The following is a 9709-nucleotide window of genomic DNA, read 5'->3' as shown; positions in this document are numbered from 1 at the left end:
TTAATTGCTTCTTTGCAAAGTCCACAACCGAAAAATTATTCAAGAGTGGGGTAAAATGGCCACCCGAAAAAGTTGGTCCTATTCAACTTTTAATCAAGAAAATTTTCAAGACATTTTCCAACAGAATTGTGTCGATATCTTTTTATAGAGAGAAATTAGAGTTGGAAGAGATACTAACAAATAAACTTCAACTTTATTAAATTTTGCCGTGAAGTTTGAAATATAGGGTAGCTTTGAATTTCCTGTTTTACTATTGAAATAATTTTGAAATTATTTATTTTTTACAACGACCAATTGCACGCCGTACACAACTGACCTTTTGTCCGTTTGCGAAATTTATAAATGGCTACTTTTCTACTTACAAAGGAAATCACCATAAAACAATGGGAGGCGAGGATGAATGAGTAAAGAAAAATTTGCTTCACCACCCTCACGACAAAAGTCAAAAATGATTTTTTTTTCAATTTGAAAATGGCAATCATCACTAGTGTTTTAAAAATTAAATAACATTGTTGAAACATAAAAAATTGAGGAAGAAATCGAAGCGTCCATTTCACCCCGTTTTTGCTTTATCTTACAACTCCTACGACGCAGTCTTATGACGATGTGTTCGTTTTTATAAACTTCAAATGAAGTCGTAACAGTAAATTTGATCCAATTCAACTCATTATTTAAATCTGGTGTCCACCCTCCCCTTCATGGTTTCTCGCTTGTCATAAACTAGATAAATTACATGGAACTTTTCGAGATATTTGAATTGTCAGAATATATTTGGCTTCCTTCATTGTTGGCAGTATAATGCAAGCCAGGACTGCTGTCCGCGAAAAATAACAATAGTAAATAACACTTTTTCCATTCGGGTAGTTCTTTATTCTTTCTTTCCTGAGCCTCAAAAATGATCAAAAACACTCCATTGAAACAATATCAATTCGGCAACAAACATTATCAAATTGGCATTTCCAATTACAAATTATGAAAAACGTCGTAGAGCAATTGGTTATTCCATTCAGATGTATAAATGCATGAGATCAAAATCAATAACTTTCAATTTGTGTCTCAATTTGGCTTCTTGCTGGACATTATCAAACCACCTAGAGACATGGACATACTCAGCTTGCTCCTGACATGTAAGTCCGCTCTGAAAAAAGATATAAATAACAAAAGATTCTCAGAGATTACATCGATCCAAGTTCACTGGTGAGGATTCATCCAGTGTATTTTCTATTCTCCACGATATTACAAGACATTACCATTATTGAATGTAGGGCATAATACAGTGCCACGTCCGCTATCGTCTTGCTTGTTCCTGTGATATAGGTATTGTCTCTTAATGCAATATTTAGTTCCTGAAACAAGGATTTTTAATTAATCAAACTGAACATCAAATTTCAAATACTAGAAGAGAAACGCACGCACACTTACGCCAGTGGTTCATTGTATTTTTTATCCTTTCATTTCAGCAGCGAAGCGGTAAATCGGTTTAAGTTAATTTCGACTAATGGTCAGTTTTTAATGAATATGTCGGAACCTAAGGGAGATAGTCATTTTTTTGTAATAACCTTTTTTGTAGAGCGAATTGAGAGCTAATAAAAAGGTTATGATGAAAATTCCGTCATTTTTCTTAGATTCGGAGATATTCCTGGAAAACTCAGCGAAGAGCCAAGTCGACTTAAACCGGTTTACCGCTTCGCTACCGATTTCTTTTTGAAAATAATGAAAGTAACAATAAACAATCAAAGGAACATATAATTTAATGTCACGTTTCTACCATGACTTTTTACAGCTAGAATTCAGAAGCGAAGTAGTAAAGCGGTTTAAGACGACTTATCTCCCAGTTGAGTTTTTGAGGAATATTTCCAAATCTAAGAGAGATAGCGTAATTTTCGTAATCACATTTGTTGTAGCTCTCAATTGGCGCTATAAAAAAGGATATGCAAAAATTTTTCTTATCTTTCTTAGATTCTAAGATATTCACTGAAAACTGGCCAATAGTCAAAATTGCCTTAATTAAACCGCTTTACCACTTCACTACTGAATTATATTATTTCACACTAAATGATTGCTTCCTGTCACAAGAAAGTTAAATTGTTCCATAAAGTATCCAGAAGAGAATCCATTCATTAGTTAATCATTGCTGAAGATCTTGGATTATACAATCTTTTCTTATCTCTTTAAAAGAAGAAATTTTTCAATTTTCTATTTCTATATGTATATGTATAAAAAAATATATTCAAAAAATATCTTTTTAAAAAGGAATATAAAACAAAGATTTGTATAATCTAGGATCTTAAGCAAAGATTATCCTTGTTCCTAGGCTTAAGGTTATCCCTGGCGAAATAGATTGCTGACAAAAAAGGTGACACCAATTTTTTAATCAGATAAAGTTCTTCTTGTCAAAGGAGGAATCTCAGCCGTATATCCCAACTCTACCCAAATCACCACGTGCTCCCAACACCACTGAAATCGAGGTTACTTCTTTGGCAAAATTTAGTATATTCAACTGGAGGGATTTCTGTATATGATGATTTCATAGAAATTATCCATACATGATTTTTATAGGGTTTTCGTGTTTGATACATAATCATTCAGTAAAAAAAATCAGCTGCTGACTGCACCTTGAGCACTCTTTTAGTATTTGCAGGAATATCAGCATAATTCACACACATAACTGCATATTCCAGCCATTGTCGTACTAATGTTTGTGTAATTCTATCACTCCCAAGGTGAAGCTCTTGCTGTTTCGAGAGATTTGCATATGCTTGAATTATGGAGCTGAATCCTTCGATTGTGGTGTTTTTTACTAAATTGTCAGCAGCAATTGTCTGTTAACAAGGACAATGAATATGGTTAATTGTCAATTATATTAATATTGATTCAATAATTTAGAATTTGCTCGATTAAATATCCTTGATAAATTTTCGCTAAAGACCTACTTTTCTGACACCCATATAAAACGGTATAATTTTGATTCTATTGAGATTAAAATTGTTCTGCAGCCATCATTCAATCAATTCAGAACATTTTTTAGTGATCGTGAAAAAAACAATTTTTGAAAAATTTAAAATTTTTTAAAAATTAATAAATGAATTAAATTTTAATTAATGGTGATTGATAGGGCTCAGCAATACCTACATTTGTGGAAAAAAATCAATTCCATCGATTCACGGACGAAAAAATTTTATAGAAAAATCTATCGAATTCGTTAGAAAATTCTATTGAATTTCTATTAAACTGTTCTGTTAGTTTTCGGCCGATTCTATTAAAATGTAAAGGAATGACTACAATGCTTCCATGCGGAAGCAAACTCCTTCAAATACTACAGAAATGCATCGTCAATAGTAGAATGAATGTCTAAAACTACAACGATTGTCAACTCTAGATGACTGAATTTTAAAAAAAGCTATGTGTAGGGGAGGGTAGGGTAACATGGACACTTTCGACTTTTTTAAAATTATTCATAACTCAGAAACAAATGTAAAAATGGAGCTCAGTTTAGGCTCATCACAAAGGGAAAGAACTGTTGTTTGTATTGAAAAAAAATTATTAAATTTCATCAACATTTCAACCTGCCACTAATTAATATTTTTAAAAAAGTCAAGTGTCCGTCTTACCCCAACCTCCCCTAAATATTTAGATTAAGTTGGAAAAAAAATTATCGATACTGTAAATAAATCTTGTAGATTCGCGCACTTCGAAAAATTAAATTGAAGAAAAAAATCTTAATTGTATTCAGATTTCACATGTATAATGCCATATAATGCGTAATTGGATTAGTACTTTTCAGTTTAGTAGAATTCAATATGTATATCCTATAATTGGAATGTGGGAATTAGAATTTCTACCGACAAAGTCGTAATGCAAAACATGACATGTGTCAAAGAATGAAGGAGCCCCATTGGGTAATTTTTCAAAGATATTTGCGAGTATTTGTAATGAAGATTGAGGGTTAAATAACCTAGAATTGATTGTATACATACGTTACTCTGTGTTATTTGGAGTTTACCCGGTGGGATTTCTAAGTATTGAGAGATTCGTTGGACACATTCGATACTACACAGCACCATTTTTATTCTACAGCGTAATGAGAGTTATTATGACAATTTCTTTTCAATATGATCCAGTCACGAAACACCGGTGTCGGCGGGGTGTTTTGGAGCGTCACAGCGTCAGCGAGGGCAGCACAGTATTTCAAGTTACACAATTCCTGCATTTTTTTTTCCATAAAACGTTTACTCATGTATGAACAGAAAATTAATATCTCCGGATGCCAGGAGGTAGGAAAAACCACAACAGTGGAATGCATGATTCATCTGTATCAGGTTTCTATGGTAAGGAGAAGTTGATAAGGAGAAGAAAAACTATTAATACCTGGGGAAACAGAACGGATAATGTACAATATTAATTTATTCGTGGCCATTCCTATTTGATACAATGTTTTATTTTAAAATATATCCACTAGACATTTACAAATTCAGATTTTCCACTTGTGAATTGTAATATTCGTAGTTGTTAAAAAAATCATCGTCAATCATATCGACAATTACTTCCAAAATATTTCAACAAATTCATATCATCATAAAATATCAAAAAAATGTCATAGTGGTACCTAAAGTTTGACACAATAAATTCCTCAAAAATATCGAAAGACCCATAATCTGGACGACAGTTGAATTAATTTGTGTAAACCGTATTTTAAAAAGCAGATACTTCTGCAAAATCATGATTCCATTGATTTGCCAATTTTTCGGAAAAAACGCAATGCTTTCTATTATGCGAGGGAATTTGGATGCAAGATTCCATTTGAACAGAAAAATCCTATTGAATCAAGTCACCAAACCTACCAATCTGGCGATTTGGTAGAAATGCAGGTACGGTCAAAATTGGAATAAAAAAAATTATAATACACGGAGAAGAGAGTTGTAGAAACTAATTCTGATATTTAGTAGAGCCTCTTCTCGTAGGAGAAGAGACTGTGAACATTGCCCTCTTGCTGGGCCGATGGAGATCGTCTCTCGAACCTTAATTCTCCACTGTAAGTTAACGCTCTAAGCGATGAGACAGACTTAGCTCCAATATCCTGGCATCCATGCTTGATACCGCATTGCAAATAGGGTAAGAACTTGAGTACGCTGCCCTTGTCGACAATTGATCCACTGACGCCCTGTGCAACCTTCATCTTATCCATTTCATTGTGAAAGTATCGGTCCATGGCCGAGCCCTTGGCATCCTTTCTGTCCATGGCCTCGAGTGATCCCATGCCCCTGTACTTTTTCAGACGAACTCCATCACTGAAGAAGTACTCGCCAGGTGCTTCAGAAGTGCCAGCAAGCAAGGAGCCCATCATCACTGTGCTTGCACCAAGACTGAGGGCCTTAATGATATGTCCTATTGATTGAATACCCCCATCAGCAATGATTGGAATACCAAATCTCCTGGCGTACTCTGCAACTTTGTAGACAGCTGTTGCCTGTGGTCTTCCAACAGCCATCACCTCCTGGGTGATGCAGATTGAGCCCGAGCCCATTCCAACCCTCAAACCATCGGCTCCAGCTTCAATCAAGTTCTTCGCCTGCATCGTGGTAACAACGTTGCCAGCAATCACCTGTAGCTCTGGAAATTCCGATTTGATGAATTTAATCATCTCTATCTGATAAATAGAATTGCCCTGGGACGAGTCCAAAACAACGACATCAACTCCTGCTGATGCTAGGAGTTTTAATCTCTCTCGGTCTGCCATTCTCGTGCCAATTGCAGCTCCCACCAGCAGCTGCTTGTTCTCGTCTTTACTGGCACTGGGATAGCTTCTATTTTTCTTTAAATCAGTCCTCGCCATGAGGGACACTAGCTCACCTTTGTCGTTGACAATGGGGAGCTTTCCTTTTTTTGATTTCTCGAGGATGGAGTTTGCCTCCTGCAGGGTTACGCGAGATTTTGCTGTCACAAGGTTCTCCGTTTGGGTCATTATCGTGCTGAGCTTGAGGTTTCCCTGGCTGGGACTGTCCTCGAGGAAGTCGATGTCTCTGGAGGTGACTATTCCAACCAGTTTACCACCAATCTTTCCATTTTCTGTTATGGGTACTCCTGAGAAACCGTGCTCAGCTTTTACGTTGATGACATCACGCACTGTGTGGTTGGGAGAGAGGACCACTGGGTCTCTGATGAAACCGTGTTTATATTTTTTTACCTGAAAATAATAAGGATTTTATGAGATTATTGTTGAGCAAATAATCGATGGCAATTGAATATGAAAAATGCAAAAAATTGAAAATTTTTGAGGATCAAAAAATTGAAAAAAATTGGAGATATGGAGAATGATGCGCTAAATTTGATAGCAACAAAGGACAATGGGGTACGTGATGGTGGGTGAATATGATCGATATTTCAACACCCCTTTCACTGAGTCAGCTCATACTTTCTTGAGGTTCGGCGAGCGGTACCGAACATTTCTCGGATTTATTTTCGCTAGATTAGGTCCGGTTGGTGGTTTAAAATTTTGTCAAATGGATTCACTCATTTTTCTCTATTACTGAAGAGAAAGAAATTTACAAAATATTTTTTTATCAAACACGATTAGCACCCATAATTAAGAAAATATTCTGGGGATTTTTTTAAATGGATTAATTAGAAATTTTCGTCAGTAAATTGTGATTTTCGTTGTGATAGAAAGAATTGGGATGCCCTTAGGTCCTCCCAAAAAATTTTGGTCAACATTGGCAAAGATACTCAAGCTATCGTCGAAGTTCTACTTTTGGGACAGTACACTCGTCATAATAGCCTTAAGGATATCCAAGTACTTTGGCTATCTTTTGTCGAGTGAAATGCTTTTCTACTTTTGTAGTCCAACGTCAGAGCTTTCCAGATATTTTACAACGATTTTATTATTTAAAGTTTGCAGGTCTGAATTTCAATCTCGATATTGAACCGTTAGATAACATTTTACAAATTTAGAAAAAAAATTAGAAAATTTACTTTTGGAGAAAGATTGATGAAATAATTGAAAAATTGCCATTTTTTAAGATTACGGGCATTTTCTATAAATAATTTATAAACAATCAATTTTTCACCATAAAAATCGTTTGCACGAAATCGTAACAAATTTATTCATATTCAGAATTTTTCCGAGAAATCGATTTTATCCCTAAAAAATTAGGCTTCCAAAAGTTTAAACAGTTTAAATGATTTATTAATAAACAATAAATATAATATTAATATTATTAATATAAACAATAAATTCAATCTTACGAGAAAACGGTTCTTACGAAGTTTTGAAAAAACTAATCCCTGATCGATTGATGAATTCCGAATACGGTGAATTTTTTGTAAAATCTTGTACTACATAGTTTCTGCGATATTCAACCTTACAAAAAGGAAATTTCATGAAAGCATTTTTCATTTGATTCAAGCAATTAATTAACAAATAATTTCTTTTGCGATTCAAAGAGTTATTGTTGCCTGCATCAACAACACATGCGGATAGAAAAACTCAATAACTTATGAGAATGCAATAAATTAAGTCATTTAAAATTTCTTTCGGAAATCCATGGGGACGAACTTGTGGGTGCTATTCTCTTGGGATATACCTTAAGGTACATCTTCAATCGCTTACAGATGGTAAAAATGTTGCAATGTACAAAACAGGGTTGGGCATCTGTCAATGACCGCAGTTTTTTATATGAAATTGTAAAAAATGTGTAATTTACGTAATAAATGTAAAAAATGTGAAAAAAAACAGCCGACGTTACCTTTTATCGTAAACCGCGAAGATTATACCTCGCAAGGGTGATAAGCTACGCGGGTCACACCTCGTAAGGGTCATGCCGTGTAGGGAATGAATTTTACAAGGGTCAATCGCATTATTTATTGATCTCTATTGAATTCGTTGCGTCATCATCTTGTGTCTTGACATTAACTTGTTTCATTCAGCATTCTTAGATGACAAAACTAATTCAATTGTCTTTGGTAGCTTTTTTGAACTCGTCAGAACAAAATCGTTCTTTTCAGATCCAACTGGGCTTTTCCCGGGCTCCAGATAATAAAGCGGAAAATCCAATAAAGCTTAATAGATAATGGGATTGACTTTCTCACAATGGAGACGACTTGTGACATTGGTCTTTTGCAACGGTGACCCTCGTGAAATTTACTCATCACAAGGTATAAAGCTCGTGTTTTTGAGTTTCTTAAAATGCCGCGAATCGAGGATTTTAATCACACGAGTCACGAAATAGTTTTATCGCCGTGTGGCATACAATATTTTATGTCTCTGGGCCCGAAAACCGCGATTTAACCGAGGAAATCGATGTTAGAATCGTGGCTTTACGGTCCTAGGAACATAAAATGATATTTTATGCCTCAAGTACCGAGAACTGCGTTCTAACCGAATAAAGTGAAATTAAAATTCGCAGTTTAACTATCCTCGGGCCATAATATACTATTTTTTATGTGTCCAATACTGCGTCTTTGTCACTCGGAGTAAGATAAAACATTCTAGTAATCGAAAATAGGAAGCTTTTCGAAGGAACGTCAAAAATGTAAAAAACCCGTTGAGGTAATTTACGTAAATTACGTCGGTAAAAAACGGTGCAATTTACCAACGTAATTCACACGCCCAACACTGGTAGGGGAGGGTAGGGTAAAATAGACACTTTCGACTTTTTTAAAATTATTCATAACTCAGAAACAAATGTATCAATAGAGCTCAGTTTAGGCTCATCATAAAGGGAAATAATTGTTCTTTGTATTAAAAAAAAAAGATTAAATTTCATCAATATTTCAACCCGTCACTAATATTTTTAAAAAAGTCAAAAGTGTCCATTTTACCCCAACCTCCCCTACTAAAGACGCAGAAATTGGAATATATGGTGTTAAACACATTCAAAACCGATTCCCAAAATGTCCATAAGTGTCGCCAAAAATTGGATCTCTATAAATTCTCATTCCCTTTGACATTTTTTATTCAAAAATTACAAAATCACAAAATCGAATATTTGACGTTGCATATCTGAAAAATTGGCGTGGAAAAAGTCCTTGGAATTTTGGGCATCGTTTTGAAGTGTGCTCAACGTCACATGATCCAAATTTTGTGTTTTTTGTACATTGCGAAATTTTCAGCATCAATCAGTGACTGAGGCATCAATCAGTGCCTGTACCGTTTCTTTATCATGCTACCCTCCTGAAAGACAAAGGGGGAACGAAGATTTTCCATCTGACAGACATAAAAACGAGCCGATTTACCTTATGCACTTCAGCGGCCTGATACTCCGGAGTACAATTGTGGTGTATGATCCCAATGCCGCCTGACAACGCCATGGCAATAGCCATGTCGGACTCGGTCACCGTGTCCATCGGAGACGAGACCAAGGGTGCCTTCAGGGTGATTTGTCTCGTCAAAGGTGACACAAGTTCCACCTCCTCAGCAGTAAAGTCTATGTATCCAGGTAAAATGATAAAGTCATTGTAGGTGAGACCCTCACCACCGTTGAACATTTGCGCTGCTGATAGGCCATCCTCTGGCACTGGTAAATCAGCTGGTTTTAAATCCCCTATTACGTAGTCTGCCATTTCCTGTCAAATTCGTGTTTTTCACACTCCAACTGACAATTGAACGCGACTTGAGTGTTTAATTTAATTTTATTGGAGCTTAATTTAGTTAGAGCGTCAACACGTGGCTTGAGTTAATCGGGCTCCGGGCGCGCACACTCAAGGCAGTCAG

General features: G+C 35.6%; 2 protein-coding genes across 2 annotated transcripts; both read right to left on the bottom strand.

Annotated features, from left to right (window-relative positions):
• Positions 1-863: 863 nt before the first annotated feature.
• On the bottom strand, positions 864-4180 carry LOC107045822 (eukaryotic translation elongation factor 1 epsilon-1). The gene is made up of 4 exons (XM_015268203.1): positions 3978-4180; positions 2616-2822; positions 1251-1346; positions 864-1138 (listed from the first exon to the last, which is right to left on the bottom strand). The coding sequence occupies exons 1-4, from the start codon at positions 4062-4064 to the stop codon at positions 1007-1009; spliced, it is 522 nt and encodes a 173-aa protein (XP_015123689.1). The 5' UTR covers positions 4065-4180; the 3' UTR covers positions 864-1006.
• A 206-nt stretch (positions 4181-4386) lies between these two features.
• On the bottom strand, positions 4387-9709 carry LOC107045783 (inosine-5'-monophosphate dehydrogenase). The gene is made up of 2 exons (XM_015268142.1): positions 9232-9709; positions 4387-6184 (listed from the first exon to the last, which is right to left on the bottom strand). Exons 1-2 carry the CDS (start codon positions 9556-9558, stop codon positions 4940-4942), a joined length of 1572 nt encoding a protein of 523 aa, XP_015123628.1. The 5' UTR covers positions 9559-9709; the 3' UTR covers positions 4387-4939.

Source organism: Diachasma alloeum, unplaced genomic scaffold, assembly GCF_001412515.2.
Source record: "Diachasma alloeum isolate Michigan unplaced genomic scaffold, Dall2.0 Dall_scaffold_00181, whole genome shotgun sequence".
Classification (NCBI taxonomy): Eukaryota; Metazoa; Arthropoda; class Insecta; order Hymenoptera; family Braconidae; genus Diachasma; species Diachasma alloeum.
The sequence above is the reverse complement of the archived record's forward strand: the minus strand, read 5'-3'. Positions and strand labels throughout refer to the sequence as shown.